This window comes from Penicillium roqueforti (assembly GCF_015533775.1).
Source record: "Penicillium roqueforti strain LCP96 04111 chromosome Unknown scaffold_16, whole genome shotgun sequence".
In the NCBI taxonomy this organism is placed as follows: domain Eukaryota; kingdom Fungi; phylum Ascomycota; class Eurotiomycetes; order Eurotiales; family Aspergillaceae; genus Penicillium; species Penicillium roqueforti.
The window spans coordinates 585,562-604,336 of NW_024067580.1; the positions used below are offsets into that span (position 1 = coordinate 585,562).

The 18,775-nt window shown below is 49.7% G+C and overlaps 7 protein-coding genes across 7 annotated transcripts; 3 read left to right on the forward strand and 4 right to left on the reverse strand.

Moving 5' to 3' along the window:
• Window positions 1-688: 688 nt before the first annotated feature.
• On the forward strand, window positions 689-2,404 carry LCP9604111_6355 (uncharacterized protein; the record flags this gene model as incomplete). Its single annotated transcript, XM_039074267.1, has 3 exons — window positions 689-809; window positions 872-1,707; window positions 1,766-2,404. The coding sequence occupies 3 exons, from the start codon at window positions 689-691 to the stop codon at window positions 2,402-2,404; spliced, it is 1,596 nt and encodes a 531-aa protein (XP_038927881.1).
• Window positions 2,405-3,095: 691 nt separating this feature from the next.
• Window positions 3,096-4,331, reverse strand: LCP9604111_6356 (uncharacterized protein; the record flags this gene model as incomplete). The annotated part of the gene is made up of 2 exons (XM_039074268.1): window positions 3,096-3,308; window positions 3,357-4,331. 2 exons carry the CDS (start codon window positions 4,329-4,331, stop codon window positions 3,096-3,098), a joined length of 1,188 nt encoding a protein of 395 aa, XP_038927882.1.
• A 698-nt stretch (window positions 4,332-5,029) lies between these two features.
• On the reverse strand, window positions 5,030-8,659 carry LCP9604111_6357 (uncharacterized protein; the record flags this gene model as incomplete). Its single annotated transcript, XM_039074269.1, has 1 exon — window positions 5,030-8,659. One exon carries the CDS (start codon window positions 8,657-8,659, stop codon window positions 5,030-5,032), a length of 3,630 nt encoding a protein of 1,209 aa, XP_038927883.1.
• A 474-nt stretch (window positions 8,660-9,133) lies between these two features.
• LCP9604111_6358 (MICOS complex subunit MIC60) lies at window positions 9,134-11,205 on the reverse strand (the record flags this gene model as incomplete). Its single annotated transcript, XM_039074270.1, has 4 exons — window positions 9,134-9,178; window positions 9,248-10,854; window positions 10,927-11,035; window positions 11,092-11,205. The coding sequence occupies 4 exons, from the start codon at window positions 11,203-11,205 to the stop codon at window positions 9,134-9,136; spliced, it is 1,875 nt and encodes a 624-aa protein (XP_038927884.1).
• Window positions 11,206-11,972: 767 nt separating this feature from the next.
• LCP9604111_6359 (Rab family GTPase) lies at window positions 11,973-13,101 on the reverse strand (the record flags this gene model as incomplete). Its single annotated transcript, XM_039074271.1, has 6 exons — window positions 11,973-12,127; window positions 12,177-12,507; window positions 12,583-12,774; window positions 12,863-12,889; window positions 12,949-12,968; window positions 13,032-13,101. The coding sequence occupies 6 exons, from the start codon at window positions 13,099-13,101 to the stop codon at window positions 11,973-11,975; spliced, it is 795 nt and encodes a 264-aa protein (XP_038927885.1).
• Window positions 13,102-13,489: 388 nt separating this feature from the next.
• LCP9604111_6360 (putative phosphoinositide phosphatase (Sac1)) lies at window positions 13,490-15,708 on the forward strand (the record flags this gene model as incomplete). The annotated part of the gene is made up of 3 exons (XM_039074273.1): window positions 13,490-13,697; window positions 13,748-15,474; window positions 15,532-15,708. The coding sequence occupies 3 exons, from the start codon at window positions 13,490-13,492 to the stop codon at window positions 15,706-15,708; spliced, it is 2,112 nt and encodes a 703-aa protein (XP_038927886.1).
• A 951-nt stretch (window positions 15,709-16,659) lies between these two features.
• On the forward strand, window positions 16,660-18,354 carry LCP9604111_6361 (tetrahydrofolate synthase; the record flags this gene model as incomplete). Its single annotated transcript, XM_039074274.1, has 3 exons — window positions 16,660-16,677; window positions 16,752-16,889; window positions 16,957-18,354. 3 exons carry the CDS (start codon window positions 16,660-16,662, stop codon window positions 18,352-18,354), a joined length of 1,554 nt encoding a protein of 517 aa, XP_038927887.1.
• Between the last annotated feature and the right edge of the window lie 421 nt (window positions 18,355-18,775).

An 18,775-nucleotide genomic window follows, 5' to 3' on the forward strand; every position in this document is an offset into this window, starting at 1 on the left:
TAACTCCTCACCCACTCCAACTACTCTGGCAAGCCAAGCTATGCAATGCCTAGCATTGGCTCTTGTTGGAGCCAAGAAGCAGCATATTTTGCTTTCAATCCCTGCTGCTTCTTCCATCCAAAACCCCCTGTACTATTTACGCATGGCACTATATCACATTGTGACTTTCTGGGACCTGTATTTCAAGATCATGATACTACTTTCTACTCTCCTATCCGAACAAATAGAATTTGTGTTATTTTATCTCTCCCTCTTCGGATTATTTACTTATAACTAGGTACTTGTGTCTTTGAACAAGGACACCCAACGAAGTATGGAACTCTTGTCCTTGGTTGTTTGTTGCCGAACTCAAAAGCCCCTGGCCTGAGGACCTCGTACTGCTTATCATCAATAGTAGCTGGGGTAATTTGCTTCAGATGCTGAGCCGACTCAAAGAGGTGATGGATCTTAGGCCCATAAGAAAAGACCCATCACGTGACACATAGGGATCTTTCCCTCTCGACACAATCCAATCCCATCTTCTGAATCGTGTATCCCACTCTCGTACGCGTCTTACGGTTCTATTCTCAAGCTTCCCAAGCACAATCAGAATACAGGTCCTGAATTGCCGAATCGGATCAGGCCGACCGTGGGGTCTGGTTTTACCGTGCTCTCGGCAATTGTGGGTCCTAGACTCATACCCCACGGCATGTCAGCGAAACGCCCCAGACTCGCGTCCCCGGTACGGTATAATCGCCTGCCGATCCCAGAAACCGACATCGATACCTCCTTTCCCCGTTATCAGACACTATCTCCCAGGCTTGTACTAAGTAAGATGAATCTCGCTTTCCTATCATGCTGTATTTAGACTTGAGTTGCTAACGCGCAACAGGAACGGATTCGCAAGTATGGGGACTCCCCGAGTCAGCAGAAATACGCGCTATTCACACTCTTGAGACTACGCCAGAGAATGAACAGCTGGTTCGGACTCATCATCCGGCATTGCGACTACGTGATCTAGTTTACGTATCGCATCCCCAGTACGGCCCTGAGGTCTGGCTTGTGAACGGCGCGTGCGAAGACATTGAAGCGGGGGGGCGACCGTTGCACCCTTATCCTGAGGATAGACGGAACCTTTACCCGTCTGGAATTTTGACTCCACGTTCACCATGGAAGGAGGATTACCTTTTTAAGGAAGGTATCAACCCAAGAAAGTTTCTGTCCCCTGAGAAGATTGATGGCTTGCGCGAGCTTTTCCCCACGGCAGTAGGGGCCCGTGTTTTCGTCAGTGGATTCCTGGTAGTCCTTTTCAAATCACTCCACGACATTCAAGCCATATATGAGGAAAACTGGATTATGGAAGCTGGTGGTTTGCGAATACTCTATGATGAATATAGGCTTGAAGCTACCGCCGATACCGTTACATCCGGCATGGAAGTTTGCGACAAACCTGAGAGTCTCCAGGGTCAAGGCTGCTTAGGCCTGAGAATTCGGATGAACGATGGAAAAGAAGCTATCACAACTGTAACGCATGGCTTTGTGAGGAACCCTCGACGCTCCCGTATGACGAAGATGTTTTCCGAGTGGATCCTAAGAGCCAAGAGGGCTCTTCTATGCCTCCGGAATCCACCACCTCAATCTGATACTTCTGCTATTGGAGTCGTACGGAACTCCAATAAAAATTCTCCGATTGGGAAAGAGGTTTGGTTAGCAACGGAGAAAAAGAGGGTAAGTCTCCTCCCTTTTTCCCGTGCTTACTGCTAATAACTCCAACTTATTCATATAGATCGGTACCATCTCCTACACATTCGACGATCCAAGCCCAGTTCTTCCGTTTCCCTCTGGCTATCGGCACGACCTTAGCCTCATTATGGACGATGAGTTACCTCAGCTTATCAGCCCGCCTGGTTATCCCGCTGTGTCGGAATGGGCGTCATACTCTACTGTACTCGTTGGGTCCGATGTCTACGTTGTCCGAATGAATACAGTCGTTGGGAGGTGGGCTCTTCTCGAAGGAACCGTTGGCCCGAATGCAATTAGAAACGCAACGGTTATAGGTACCCAGTACCTATGGGACCGCACTGCGCATTCACAGACTGCATCGCTTCTATGGAAAACGAAGGAACCGTTTAGCCCTGCCGATGGATGGTCGGGATCCGTTCTCTGTCTTGGACGGCCGACGGATGAGTTGAGCCAAGCCGTTGTATTTCAGAATTTCGAAGTGCTCTGTACCACGTTCGTCGAACTCGAACCCGGTAGAACTCAAGACGTACTTGTTAAAGGGGGATTCTTACTCCCTGAATCGATACGGTCTTCTCAAATTGTCATCGGCAATGACGAGCACCGGGGCAGGAATTCCGATATATATCCGCGCCGCAGGACAGAACGCGCAGTTCTAGACCGTCGGGTATTTTCGGCTCTCTAGCAAGATTTGTTCTGGCTTTGGTTCACTTGACAATTCTCCGGAAATTCTTACTCTTTACTATGTTATTTTTAGACTGCCTCAGTGATCACACATTTCTTACCTTTGTGAGGCTTTGCTCTGGCTTTGGTTCGCTTGACGATTCCCAAGAAATTCTTACTCTTTACTGTCATTTTTAGACAGTCTCAGTGATAATACATTTATTACCCATTGTGAGGCCTTCAAATAAACTAGAATCCTAGAGGAGACGTTAGACGGTCAACATACAGAATGAAAAAGGAAGTTATAGGATGTTGTTGGATTAGGAGATAAGGAAGTCTATTGCAGTCTGTATGATCTCCATGCTTGCTAGCTGACCTCCCTAGATGGTTGGGGTTATTATATCGCTCTCGTCTTCTACAGCACGAAGGAAAGTCCCACAAACGAATTCACCCATGAATGATATAGAAACTTGAATTTCTTAGGGTCGGGAAATTGGACATTATGATTTTCGTATGTTAGGTACCATTTCTATTAGTATACCATACAAAAGGCACCTGATTTGCGATTTATTGTTGACTGGGGCTCACTAACACACGGTATGTGTTTTGGGCGCCTGGCACGATTATTCTCTTCCGCTAACGACTCTATAGTATGCCTTGCTACGCTCAGCAAAATAGACTCGGAACTCGTCGACTCAAACGTCTCTAGTTATTCAAGCACCACGCTCTCGGGCCTTGCGCAAGTCTTCGACTCCGGCTTTCTTCTTTAGTTGAGGAGGGGACGGGGGAATATTATAGTGCCAAGGACTTCGAATAAAAACATGAACAGTGTCTGAGGGACGAGGAGGGTGCTGGTTGTCGTCGACGTTAACGGGGGGCTTCGGGCGAGCTCTGCTGGACGAAAGTAGACCCGTCGTATCCTTTGTCTGTTCAATGTTAGCATGTTGGCTTGGTACATAGTCTGCCCATCTCACTTTAATCTTCTTTTCTGCCTTGAAAGTCGACACACGTACAAATGAGGGATTTGGGCTTGAGGGGCATGAAAGGGGCGGGAGGGGGAGGGGGAGGGGGGATTTATGAGCGGAAAGAGCCTTGTCCGTGGGTAGGATTGAGAGAGGCTTCTTCATGGAAACGGGAGGTAAGGGCTTATCCTGTGATGTGTCAGTCTGCTTCGATATATGTTCAATCTGATCGGACCCAGGCTCAGATAGGGGAATGTCCTCGGAGTAATCATTCTTGTGGAAATTGAAGCTCCGAAACGCCTGGATGATGGGAATATCTTCCTTACTCACACCGGTGAACAAGGGAGGCAAATATTCCTCTGCATGCTGGTCGTCGTCTCCTAACTTGTCCATGAGGTCTTCAACCTCGGGGTCGCTAAGCGCACCTATGAAGAAGGGCCATCTCGGATCAGCAGGCGGTGATGTAGGGATACGAGGAAGTCCCTTCGTGGCAGCAGGTCTTCCTGCAGCACCATTTCCCTGACCAACTGATGGTTTCGGGTGAGCGTCTTCGGCATAGATGGTCACATTATCCCAGAGCGGATCGCCTTCTTCATCTCGGATTTGATAGAATGCCAACAAACGACGAGCAATGTGCAGCTGGGTTTCCCCATCTCTCACCATCATGGTCAGTCGATAATCCAGATGAAAGTCTTGTTCGTACAAGACAGTCACGAGGAATGCACCGATCGCGTCACCTGGGACCTTGTCCAGAATCCAGGTCCTCAAGCATTTTCTCAAGTAATGGATTGCCTTAAGGTCCCAGGAAATGAGAAGGCGTCGTTCTTGAACAGCAAGGACAGTATCGGCCGGTCTGTCCTCCAAGAATGTCTGGAAGAGGGCTTCTAGTTGCCACCGGCTGCTGCTAGCTTCCTTGTAGGAGCGGCTTAGACTGGGGTTGGCTGGACTAGATGATTCAGTGGGGATCTTGTTACCTGTTGGAGACATTTGTGGTGTATAGGATGAGTGATATATTGTGAGGTTTGTTTCTGCTGAAAATAAATGTCATACAGTCAAAATATATGAGAAAAGTATGAACCCAACGGACATCTCCAAGTATTTATGCCTTTTGGGTCCTTTTTATTTAGTGAAGGTTCCCATTGTTAAGCACAGACAAGAGAAAGAGAAAACAAAGAGGTATGCTTGTACATCTTCAAGTGTTTTGATCAAAGAAGATATTGTTCTGGAGTATCCAGCAAGAGTAACAAAGTCGAACAAAGACAAGCAAAGAGCTTTGGTCTAGAAAGTTACTCATTGTCAACCCTGGTTGCTTGCAGAGGGATTCTCATATTACGCCCATGTCACCTTCTGGGGGCTGAAAGACAGCCAGTGGACAAGGCTCACCATCAAAAGAGGCGAATGAGTATTGTTCAAATTCAGATGTATTGGAACAGAGATAGCACAACTGAATTATGTACAGAAGGTGAAGACAAAATATCATGGGAATCATTTGAAACAGACGCAACGCTCCATTAAATCATATATGATGGATTAGAAAAGAAGACAGCAGCCATAAACGAGCTCACTGGAAGGGTATATGCACGCCAATAGGGGCGATAGAGTTAAAAACAGTAATGTAAAAAGAAAAGTCCCCAAACGGGTAGTGGGCACGGAATCAGAACGAAGAAGGAATATGCAGCCTGCGATCAAAGCCACAAGACCCATCGAATACCAGTAAAGACGCCCCGGAAGACACCACGTACAAACTTGAAACCCATGACAATCAGCCACACCCACCAAAGCACAGCAACAAGAGCCCATTCCAAAACCATGAATCCAGTGCGGCGGATCCACCGCAACCGACGGCGACGCTTACGAAGGCCTTTATCAAGGGCATCACTCAGTTGCTTGACAGCGAGTGTGCTGGTGGTGTTGAGCTGAACACATAGGTCTTCGGCATCATTTGCCGTGGTTCGGACGCGAGGAGTCAGGGAATTGTTGACTAGGTCTTCCAGGTTCTTCAGCTGGTACCGCAGGGGATACGAGGTGGAGGTGGAGAAATGATGCATGGACTGTTGGAACGAGTGCTGGGTGTGCTCGAAACGCTGGAGGAGACATTGAGCAGCGAGGTCGAACTCGCCAATTCGCGTCACTCGTGGAACAGATGTGCCGGGACCCACCGAGCTTTGAAGCCAGTGAGGAACTGGCTCACGGAAGGTATGGGCTCGGCGAGTGATCTCCCGGGCTTTGATCCCCGATGACAATAGAAGAGCCCGCGTGCGCTCGACTTCTGGTTTACCAGGTACACCGGTGTCAATCAAGGTACGGATACTGCGCCCAGATATACTCCAGGCGCGACTAGCACCTGAAAGTCCGGGGCGTCTTCCTTCCGGAGAAAGCCCTGGTGATGCTCGAGCGTTGGCAAGCCCAGTGACAGGTGGCCGTGCTAAGCTGAAAGGAATGGAAGAGTCTTTGATCTCGTGGCGCTTTGTCCGTCCCGTGTGTAGAGAAGGGCTGAAATCAAGCGTTTTGCTACGTGGCAGCGCGAACTTCTTGGGAGAATCACGGGAACCATAATTTTGTGGAGAAGGAACTCGCTCGTTAGGACTGCCAAAATCGGTCGTATCTGCTGTTTCACTCCGTTCATCTTGCCGCAGCGGTGATGTGAAGGTCGGTAGGGAGGGTATAAAGCTTCGGGATGAATTCTTCTCAGAATTTCCACGGGTCAATCGCCCAGGCTCATCTGTAAATGTTGGCAGGCGCCGTAAGAGACCTTTGGAGCCATACTTCCTGTCACTCCTAGACTCTTCATCAGAACCGCTATCATCTGATGGAAATGTGGTGGCGGATGATGATTTCCGAGATTCAGGATCTTCTTTCTTCAAGATGAGATCTCCGACCTTGGAGACTTCATTGCCCACGATCTTTGTTATCCGACCTGGTCCCTTAAATATTCCTCGCAGCTTTGATTCGGGGAGATGGGGCCCTTTACGGGACCGATGGCCATCTCCCCGATTGCCTTCCTGCGTGCCTTGATCGTCATGATAGGATGATGACACAACGTCAGGAAGAGGACTCGGCTCGAGCTTAGAGGCACCCTCCGTCAGTGCCGTCAGATTTCGCTGACGCAAAGTCTCGGGTTCCGGCAATTCATCTTCCCGCTCTCGCTCTCGATCTGCTTGTTTGCTCTTGCTACGCTCGTGGCGTGAAGCAATCTTGTGGCGGAGACCCTTCTTTGCGGGCGAGGGAGATCGACTTGAGGGGGGTGACAGATTGACTGCTATGCTCGGGAAGTAGCCAATGCGAGCGGGAGAGTTGGGCGCAGTACTATCCATGCCCTCTAGGGACACACGAAGATCGTGCCGGTCATCAAGACTACCCGCCGATGAGAAAGAGTCTTTCATGCGCTTGCGGGCTTGCTTCTTGTTGACCGACAATGGCTCAGTTGGCTGTGGTGTCCTTCCCCGATCAATGTCAGCGTTACGAACATCGGGGAATTTGGCGCGCGATGTCCGAGATGCTGATTGTGCGTTTTCGACGAATCTTTGAACGTGATCGCGGATATGTTCACGAGACATGCGAGGCTTCTCATCGACGGAAGGGCGGGTATCTGAGCTTGAAGAGCTCGAGACGCTGCCCGAACGCATTTTGCCATGGTCCCATCGTGACGGCTTTCGTTTGCTCGAAGCACTACGGCTGCGTAAGCTGTGCGAATGACTTCGAAATCTGTGCCTGTGCCGCCCACGACCCACGCTCTTGAACTCTTGCGCCAATGCAGGGTGAGAACTGGAGAGAGAAGTGCGCGGTGACGAATGTCCCTCTCCAGGATCTCGCACTTCGACCGAAAGGCGCTTCTGCTTAGAAGGCGTCCCGATGTCATCGCCTGTGTCCATGATAACTAATTCTTTGGGGTTAGGGTATAGTCTACAGCCATCCTTGTCGACCACCTTCGTCTTGTTGGCACCATATTCCAGCCATGCGGCATCGGCCAGAAGCTCTGCCGGTGAGATCTTCCAATCAATTCGTGGTCGACGGGCCTTCGTGCTGCTGGTTCGGCTGACTCGCCGCAAGCTCGACCCCGGAGAGGTAGGCATCATATCCATACCTTCATGTTCCCCGATAGACACATGGCGGCGATCTTGTTGGAAAGGTGGCAGCTTTAAGCAATCTATTGGGTCATACTCTCTATGACTGTATTTTTGCTCGACGTTATTGATCCATTGATGGACTCTTTCGACGTCGTGCCATCCTTCGGCATCTGCGTCGATGGAGCATTTCTCGCGATACCTAACTTTTCGGTTGCGAATCATTTGAAGCGGGTTATAACCACGGTTGGATCTATGTGGTTTAGACTCAGCATCAGCCGTGACTGCATCTCGAAGAGGTGGTAATGAGGGCAGTAGCCGCATATATTCATGAAATAGATCAAAATGATTCCGTGCTCTCTCAGCACGAGCCAAAGTGCTTTCGGAGAATTCATATGCTCTCTGATCCTCAATCGCGGATGGAGGCAACAAATTCACAACAGATGATTGGTCTAAGCTCGGCAGTGTCCCATGTGACAGACGCCTACCAGAGACCTGGGTAAAATTGCGATACGGCGATTCACGCTGAAACTCCCTCGCTCGTGGAGAATACGCATAGCCGTTCACTGTTGGAACAGTGGGTTGGGAGACAGATATTGGTCTTCGGCTCTCAGGGCCAAGGGGTATTCCAGAGGCTGTCCTCCTCCGAGATTCATTAAGATTCAAGGCTAGATTCACAATCTGGATCGAGTCCCTATCAAGGCCAGGAGTTGAATGTGTCACATTGTCTTCCCGTAGCTCAGGCTGCGAGGGGTTTCCGGAGGGCTGTCTATCAGGAGTCGTAGAAGGTTGCCAAGCACTATTCGGGTTTGAACTTGAGTCATCTGGGATTGATATAGATGCATGATGCTTATGCCGGATCCATGGAAATTTCGAGCGTTTCTTGGGTACCACAATATCCGGTTCTGGAACGCTGCGCTTCTCTTGAGGGGGTTCCGAGGGGCGAGGGCGATGCAGGCTAACTCTTGTGCTTCGCGGACGAGGTAACGAGTCAAGCAGGAAACCCCCTGAGCTCTGCGTTCTCCGCTGGCTCGGTGTCCTCCGATTTCCATCACGGGAACTGCTGCCCAGTGTACTACCCTCCAACTCCACGCTCGCTTGGCCGTCGTTCTTTCCGGACGAAGTCTGGCGAAATGAACCTCCATCGGATCGGAGAAAAGGCGACGCTGTTTCCGAGGATCGGTCTCGTGGTCGTCCATTCACCGGAGACATTGAAGATCGTACAGGGGGCTCGTTCGGTTGTTGCGACATTGCTGCAGGAAGGGCAACAATGCTAGATGGCAACGTTCGAGGAAGAGACAGACATTATTCGGTCAGACACAAGCATATGTGCAACCAGCCAAATTGGCAAGGGTTCAAATACCAGTGAAATTGAAGTCAATGTTGCACAATCAGTTGCACTATCAGGCTGCAAGTTGTAGATCGGAATGCGCGTCAGGCCATGTTACGTAATCACTTTATTCGCACCCGTGGGCCCGCCTAGGCACGAAACCGCGGAAGACTCGAGTATCAGTCTGATACTATCAGACTTGTTCGTTTGATTTATGATGAGAAGATTTGTCCAGATTTAGAGTACATACTACAAACTGCACACCTTATATAAGTCAAGAGACATAGGAAAGTTCTAGCATCTGGGTCTAAAGCACAAGTACAACTAGAGGTACAGTTCCTGTAAAACGAGGATATACAGGGTAAAATGAATTCAGCTTCGCTCAAAGTATGCGCTTACTCAACCCGCAAGCACTGGAGGCGGGCCTCGGCCTCGATAACCTGGGAGAAGAAAAGTAGTTAGTGGATCTGTTGCAAATTGCCAAATCGAAAGGTGGAACAAAAGCTTACTTCGAGAGCCTGTCTAACTTCAAGAACCTTGCGAACATCACCCAGCCAGTCCTTGCTGAGAATTTTAGCCCAGCCCTGGAGGGTGTTCATTTCCCGAGCGGCGGCGTCAACATCGCCCTGCTGCAACAGGTTCTCAGTGCGCACCAGAACGCTCTCGACGTCATCACCCTCGGACAAAGCATCCTTCTTGAACATGACCTTGCTTAGGACAAGGCTGGCAGCGTGACTGGCAACACCGGCATCCTCGGGAAGCAGGCTAGCCTTGCGGACTTCACTTGCAACGCGGCGGAAACGCTCGAATATCTGAGTGGTGGAGGGGATACCACGCTGGTAAGCAGTAGGGTTAATAGATGCAATGGCAGCCTCGACGACGGCATCACCAGCAGCAAGCTCTTTCACGGCCACAAGCTCACGAACGAACGGCCGGGGGGTCTCAGCACGCTCGACCACGGTCCGAACGGCGTCCAGTGCGACCTGCAGCTGCTGAGTCTTGAGATTGGTGTCGATCACGTCGCTCCATCCAGCGGTCAGCTTCTCGAGCTCGTTAATGTCGGCTGTGAGCTCAGTCAATTTGCTCAGACGGCCCTCACGCTCGCGTTCGACCAGGCTCTGGACCTCGTGGACATACTTGCGGTTCAGCTCGATAGCTTGCTCAACGAGCTCATTTTGAAGACGCTGCTCAGCAAGCTCCTGAGCGTGGCGGAGCTCAGTTTTAACCTTATGCTGGTATGCCTGGGCGAGCTTCTCGCGCTCGGCCTCGAACTCTTCACGGAATGAAGCGAGATCAGTGGAGCGCACTTCCTCAAATTGGCGCATTAATTCACGTGCCGAGTCATCAAAGGTAGCATGAAGCTTGTTAAGCTCCTCCTGGGCGGTGTTGCGAGCCTCGCTGCGGATACCAGCGATCTTCTCGGCAATCTTCTCCAGCTCGCCCTTCGCCTTGGCGACAGGAGCAGAGTACTTGCCGGAGTTTTCATCGGCGCTGATGACAGTAACGATGTCGTTGAAGGTCTTAACCAGATGCTGGACAACAGCGTCATCACCATCCTGCAACTTGACCAGTTCAATAGTGCTCGCAGAAACAGCAGGTTGTCTGGGCTGATCCAGCGAGACGGGGTTCTTCGCCTCCGAATCAGGCTTCGTGTCCTTGGAGCTAGGCTTCGAGGCGTCTTCCTTGGCCTTCTTGACTACGGCGGTCCGATCCTCGGGCTTGGCAGTCGACTTGGTTTGGCCGTCGTGAGTTTCCGCTGCCTTCTTAGAATCGACTTCGGCCTTCACTTCTTCAGCAATCTTCCAAGACAGACCGCTCTTGCCGGGGATTGTGATGGGCTTTTCCTCTTCTCGGGGTACGGCCGGGAGACGGTTTTGGTGTCTCAAGGCATTGGGGAAGCGGCGGTAGAAGTCGCGCTCCTCAAAGTAGAGGACGCATTCTTCACCGTAGGGAATGTACTCGGTAAAGAAATCGTGGAAGTTGTCGGATTTCAGGGCCAGGAAGATGCTGCCACCATAGGCAAAGCCGGATGTGAGGATCAGATAAATCAAGAACCGACGGAAACGACCGGATTTGCGGGGAGCAGCTGCCGGAGGCGAGGGAGGAAGCTTAGATTCTACAGAAATATCGCATTAGGACATAAGGGGTGGGCCTCAATGGTAATTGATGAATGAACGGGTCGTCATACCTTGTTCAGCGGCCTGCGAGATGGTCTTGGGGGGGATACTGGATTCAGAGGAAGGGGAAACCGGTGTCGGACCACCGGTGGAAGGGGGCTTAGAATCGGCGAAGAATCGCTGCGCATGATGACTGTCAGTATGAAGAGATAGGACGGCTGGGGAGTTCTCTTTACCTGGCCTACAAGCCGGTTGCTTGCACCGGCTCTAGACAGCCATTGCGACGGGATCCGTTGGCGGACAGGGTTTGACAGCAATTGCCGACCCGGAGCAATCGAGGAGCGCAGCATGACGAGCCGCACAATCGCCAAAATTAGTGGCTAAAGGTGATCAGAAAGATGGATGGGTAGGAAAACGGGAACTTGGTTGCTCAGTTGCGATCCGCCCCGATAATCCTGCGGGCGGTCAGGGTGGCTTTGCGCGCCATTTCATGCCCACTTCCGTACATACTGACATCACAAAAAATTTAGCTGGCTTCGGAGTGCAATAAAAGATAAAACAGAGATTGGCCTATTAATATGGGAACCTCTTTTCCCCGGATATTGGCCACTGGTTAGATGTTCGGGAGGTCAGGTGTAAACAAAGAAGAAATATATTGACACGAACAACACAAGTAACAAAAATGAATATCAGTTGACTATACGGAGTCGACAGAACTCATAAAGCTATCTAGTCTGCCTACACTACTAGTATATTGTGTATCTTCACAGCACATACAGGTGAGGAAAATGTATTATTTGAGCATAACATACTAAGAATTCTGAAAGAGGCAAGGGTAACGGGAATAGCAGGAATTCAGCCCAAGACATAGGACGAAAGAAAGAAGAGCAGATGCAGACGCCAGGTGACAAGGAACAAGGAGTACAGAAGGAGCAGCACGGTCAAAGCACCGACAGATCCAGCTGCAGCATGTCTAAAGCCAAATTCCATGTGGCTTCATGGAAGTTAAATCCTTCTGCCAACCGGGGTCATGTGAGCCCCCAATTGAAGAGGCTGAGCAAGGACAAAAGAAGCAAAGAAAAATCCGAGAGAGTTAGATTGATCATGAACCGAGAGTCTATCCCTCGGCTCCGTAGCGGTAGGGAATGGTGCCAGAGTCCGATGGAATGACATTGGCGAAATCATAGAAAGTCACAGAGTTATACCACCGTTGAAAGATGCTGGGATGTGTAGCCTTAGGCCTTCTCAAACGGTGGGTGAGGCGAGGGCGCACTACCCAGGGGGAAATATGATCGAGTAACTGTTTAACAATTGCACGCACCAGCACCCTGAGTTCCGGGGGCCTCTGGTCGCAAGTCAACGCCGGGCCGAGGGGTCGCTCGCAAGTTCCGAGGACCGGCCTGATCCAGAGGTAGTTTCTTGGCGATGGCGGTGAATAGTTCCTTGACATTTATCGAGGACTTAGCAGAGGTCTCGAAGAAAAGCAGGCCCGCTTCACGTGCGTAGGCCTCGGCATCAGCCTCTTGAATTGCTCGCTTATCAGGGCTTTCTGTGACAAGATCGAGCTTGTTGCCTGCTAGGGCGATCACAATGTTCTCATTCGCTTGGCGCTGAAGTTCCTTCACCCATGATTTGGCTTTGTCTAGCGACGACTATAGGGTAGTTTCACGAATGTTAGCTTCTATATTGCAATAAAGTCAAAGGCGTGATGCAGGATTGAACCATACAGCTTGGGTGATGTCATAGACAACCACAGCACAGTTGGCATTGCGATAGTACATCGGAGCCAACGACTTATACCGCTCCTGGCCAGCGGTATCCCAGATTTCGAACTTGACTGTGGTGCTATCATCGAGGGAGATGGTCTGTGTCAGAAAGGCGGCTCCGATCGTCGACTCGCGATAATCATCGAATTGGTCCTGAACCGAAAGATTAGCATTTTATTACTCCATGTGCGTTCGGCTCGCCGCGGGAAGTAATGTAATGTGGGGATCGTTGACGACTCACTTTAACGAATCTGAGGACGAGCGAACTCTGGAAGATAGCGGTCAAGTCAGCGGCTGATAAAGAAGATCGCAAGTGTTATCCCAAACCTTTCCGACGGCGGACTCTCCTATAAAGCATGTCAGCCATGGATCGAAAGATGAAAAAGAAGTACAACATCATCAGAACATACCAAGAAGGACGAGCTTGAACTGGGCAAATCTTGCGCCCGGGCGGGCTCCTGCTGCTTGTCGGGAAGCCATGATCAGGAGAGAGGAGGGAGCGTCTGGAGGGAGCGTCGAAGGAGGAAGGAAGATGAACTGTCGAGGAACTGAGATATATGATTCAAGGTCTCAAGACCCGGATAGAAGATCGAGAAAAATGGGAGATCCAAGGGTATGGAGTACAAAGATTTAAACACTTCAAAGACCTCGTAGTTTAAGGCAGACAGGAATAGATGACGGAAGGCCCAGCCACAGGTGCAGCGGGGCGGTGTGGCTGCGTACTGACCAGAGTGGCCCGCTGTTACTTTTGTACCTTCCGTCCTTTTTGGGAAGTCGTAGGGAGACTTGAATTTATTTTCCCTTTGATGCTTGTTCCTCTTCAAATTCTCTTGTAAGACCTCATTTCAGGAGGTCACTGTTTCCAACTATGTCTCCTCCTATTCTCCCGTTTCGGGATATCAACCTACACGCGTCGCCCTCCCACTATGCCTTTACTTCGCCATCATCACGCCAAGCACCAACTCTGGTAGTCGACCGACCAACCGGTGATTTACGTTTGAACGATGGCCCCCTTCCAGGTGCTAAGCGCATCTCAAGTATTGCTGGAATTCTCGGAATTCTCAAATTGAAGCTTGGTAATTGCACTTACAAACAGAAACTCAGGAGGTTGCGCTAACGCTCACAGATAAATACATCATTGTTATTACCAAAGCCCAGCCCATGGGACGGTTGCGCGGCCATATGGTATACAAAGTTGCTGGGACCGAATTCCTCCCCATGCGAGAACGGCCGCTTCACGACACCGACGAAGATGCCTATCTTACATTGGTGAAAGACTTGCTTCGAAGGGGACCCATGTACTTCTCCTACTCGCTAGATGTCACCAATAGTTTTCAGCGACAGTCACAACATGCCCCAGATGTTCCGATGTGGAAGGGCGCAGACGACCGCTTCTTCTGGAATCGCTTCATTCAATCCGATCTGATCGATTTCAGCCTCGGGGCAAACGACACAAGTGGAATTCGCTACGGCCCCCAACCAGGGGCAGACCCTTACATCTTACCGGTAATGTTCGGTATGATGCGCATTACTCCGGCCCGAGTAAAGTCGACATCCTTCACCTTCGCGCTTATCACCCGGCGATGCAGACACCGAGCCGGAACGAGATACTTCTCTCGCGGAATTGACGAGCAGGGGAATGTTGCAAACTACAACGAGACTGAACAGATTGTGATCTTGAATGACTCGACGGGTGGACTATCTGGGTTTGGTGGAGGTCAATCAATGACCAGTGGCAAAGCTGGGCAAGACCTCCAAGTCTACTCTTTTGTACAAACCAGAGGCAGTGTTCCCCTGTTTTGGACTGAAGTTAACGACCTCAAATATACACCGAAGCTTCAGGTTCGTGACGTCGAGACTTCTATCGAAGCTGCGCGAAAGCATTTCTCCGAACAGATCCGCATATATGGAGAAAACTACATGGTCAACCTCGTCAACCAAAAGGGCAGGGAAGAGAAGGTCAAGCGCGCATATGAGCAGCTGGTTCGCACATTAGTCACTTCCTCATCTGAGAGCACCGAGGCTGATGAACGCACCCCTGAAAAGATGCATGTTTTGGAACCAGGGTTCAAGCAGAAAGAGATGGATCATTTGCATTATGTGTACTTTGATTTCCACAACGAGACTAAGGGCCTCAAGTGGCATCGCGCCGAGTTGCTCATGAGCCGTCTGAACGACGGGCTGACCCAGGGCGGTTATTTCCGTGGAGTGGAGAGTCCTGGTGCCCCTGGTGGGCAGTTAGATACTCGTTCTACGCAAACGAGTGTAGTCCGAACAAACTGTATGGATTGTCTGGACCGCACCAATGTAGTGCAAAGCATGCTCGGCCGCTGGGCAGTGACACGGCAGCTTATGGATGCGGGCGTTCTCCGCCCTGGAGAGACTGCCAACGATGACCAGGAGTTTGAAGACCTGTTCCGGAATATCTGGGCAGACAACGCAGATGTGGTTTCCAAGACTTATTCCGGTACTGGTGCCCTGAAGACCGACTTCACTCGGACTGGCAAACGTACGCGAGCCGGCATGTTACAAGATTTGAACAATTCCATCACACGATATGTACGCAACAATTTCCTGGACGGCCCTAGACAAGATGGGTTTGATGTATTTTTGGGTACCTATCTCCCATCGGACTCAACATTTGCCAACATCCAGCTATTCCTTGACCAGCGACCACTTGTCATCCAGTCAGTTCCATATGTTCTCGCTGCTAGTGTGTTCATGGTTTCGGTAGCGCTTTTCACAAGACGATTGCCTGATGCCGCTGTCTGGCCGCTTCGCCTGTTTATGACCTTCTGGTTGCTGGTGGCGGTTTACTGTTTCCGCTTCGTGCATGGACACGGCATGCTCTATGTAAGTTCTTCTTATCCAGGTTGAAGTATTGACCCACTGACAAATTCTTTTTTTTAGGTCAATTGGCCCAAGCTAAACACGCCGATCGCTGGCGCTGAGGGATATCAGGATGCTCTCATCAAAGCACGCTCCGATCCCATCATCGGCAATTGGCTTCCTTCCAGACGACACCAGCGTGGCATTAGCAATGCCCGTCTCGTCTTTTTGGAAGAGGGCAAGACTAGGATTGAGTAAATGTTTCATTCATTCCGGCGTTCTTGGGTTATTTCTTTTTACCCTTTATTCTCATATTCTGTACACTTCATGGCTGTGTCTTCTATTACCATTCTGTTTACCACTACAGGCCTGCCGGCAGTTTCCTTTCTGTTCTTGCCCCTTCAATTCAATTCAATTCTAATCATCTTTCATCTTTGTTCGATACGCTGTTTCTTGCTTGCAATAACCTGATTTTCCAGCTCTATGCTGCTACCGTGATTTCCGAATCGGTCCCATTGTTCCCGCTGCTCGGATTCTCTCGAAAGGTTTTCGAAGAGCTTAGCCAATACATGAACACTTTCAAATACCCATATACATCTTCAAATTTCCTTATCTATTGAATGTGAGTTGTTGCTCATTCTTAAACATTACAATAGATGGGAATATTGAGAATAATGAGAATAGCTAGAAAGGAAGTTCATCAACGAGAGGGCTTTTGATTTTTTTGTCTTTTCCAAGTTCAATCTTCTACGACTAGATTTCTAAAATATATCATGTTGGGACTCAAAAACGTGTTCCTAGATATCAAATATACTTTCACTTATTCTTGCTTATAACTCATACAAAGTGCTGGAAACATCCAATATGCGGCCTTATACTATACAAATTTATCTGTGAATGTAGTTTATAAAATAACAAACGACCATGTAACTAGTCAGTTAGTTAGTTATAGTCACTTAGCTTGAGTTCAGTCCTATGTATGCGATATGTTAGGAAGCACGTGATCTTCCCGGTCAGTATGAAAAGGGTTTCCCGAGGAGAGCGGGGATCAACCAGTGAATCATAAATTGTTAGAGCTACCGGGGTTTCTTTAACCACCCCTGCTCATTTGAGGACTTTAGGCACGGGTTTAATTTGTTCATGCGAGGGCTTTGCACCTCTATTCGCTCGCAATTTTGCACAAGGCGATTTTCGACTTGTTCGCCCACCATGACTCGAACATATGAGGTATGCCACTCCGGGCTTTGCGACAAGGAATAATTATGTCAAAGTATAGCATATACTGATTTTGGAATACATAGGCTGCGATTGCATCCCTCAACTCATTGCAGACTAACTATGCGATTGTGGCGGCGTTCAAGAAATCTACAACGAGGCAACAGATCAACGAGCAATCCCTCCCGGAGACAGTGGAGTGGTTGCGGCGCATTGGATACAAGGTGCGCTGATGGCAGGGATCTTGTTCCCTCATTATTGGAGCTAATGCGAGATATTTACGTTCTCTAGCCTTCCGATCTCAATCGGCTGAACGCAATTCATGTCGCCGGCACGAAAGGCAAGGGCTCGACCTCCGCATTCATCTCTACCATTCTCTCTCAATATAGCCGAAAAGATGCGGATCAACCTGGATCCAATCTTAAGATCGGTCTCTATACCTCCCCACACCTTCGGTTCGCACGTGAGCGCATAAAGATCAACAATGCCCCATTGTCCGAAGAACAGTTTGCGCGCTATTTCTTCGAAGTGTGGGATCGCCTTGAGCACTCTGCTAAATTGCTGGGCCAGGATCCCACCGGGCCTGGGACGAAACCACAATATTTCCGATACTTGACCGTGATGGCATTCCATACCTACTTGAGCGAGGGCGTGGACGCCGCGGTGATCGAATGTGGAATCGGTGGTCAATATGACTGTACCAACGTGATCCCACAGCCGAAGGTGACAGCGATTAGCAGTCTTGGAATTGATCACGTTGATTTGCTTGGACATACGATTGAGGAAATCGCGTGGCACAAGGCTGGCATTTTCAAGCGAGGCGTAAATGGATTCGCGGCACCACAACCTCTGGCTGCGGAACAAGTTTTGGCTAAACGCGCCGAGGAGGCTGGTGCTCAACTGGAAATCGTGACTTGTCATCCAGAGCTTCGTCCCGAAAGTAGCAAGATCACCCTTGGGTTGGCTGGAGACTTCCAGTATACCAATGCCTCAGTGGCAGTGGCAGTTGCCGCGGACTTCTTGCGCCAGGTTGACATTGATGTTCCGGACAATATCAAGACAGAACCACTACCGGCAAAGTTCAAGACCGGGCTCGAGGAAACTCGCCTAGGTGGCAGGTGTGAAACCCGATTTGAGAAGAATGTCTCCTGGTATATCGATGGCGGACACACTCTGGAGAGCATCCGGCTGGCTGGCCAGTGGTTTGCGTCGCGTATCCAGGCCGACTCATCGTCCGAGGACGTAGCCGCCAGAAAGACACGGATTTTGATTTTCAACCAACAGACTCGTAACAGCACAGCTCTTGCTCGTGCTCTCCACGAGACCCTTGCGTTCGCCCTTGGAAATGATAGCCCATTCTCTCATGCCCTATTCTGCACGAACATTACCTACAAACAGGCGGGCTTCCGACCCGACTTGGTTAGTATGAACACTAATGCTGATGACCTCGAACTCCTTCGAGTCCAAAAATCACTTGCCGTGGAGTGGAATGCTATTGACCCTCATGCGCAAACACATGTTTTTGGTACAATTGAGGAGGCTGTTGATTTTGCGCGGGAAGTTGCGGGCCAGGAACGCAAGGTCCTGCAGAAGGATGAAGCTCCGGTCATGACTTTTGTCACCGGTAGCATCCATTTAGTCGGAGGATTCCTTGATGTGGTCGAGACAAAACCACCCACCGACGCATGATTCCCAGACGATTGGTAGCCTGGAGCTCCAGAGATTCTTGCATTCATTGTATCAACCACATGAGATATGCTTTTGGCTTAGTATAGGACGGACATAGATGTGTTTCTACTTGGATTTCAACAATTCCTCGATTTTAAGCATAGTTTCATTTACAATCGTTTAAATGATACCATATTCGAAAGTTGTACGTGCTTGGGATCTACATGGACTTTGCATATGTGGATGCCGAGGTTCCTGATGTAGGCCATTAAACGTTTATTCGCTGAGCAGGGGTCTTCACTGCTCACAGTGGAGCACTAGTACTCCCTACAGAGGTGCAACGTATCCATAAATAATAATTAACAATTATTTCCACTACTATAAATAATAGCGTGAGTGAAGCAAGTTATGTAGAGTTCGTCTTAAACTTGATCACAGTATT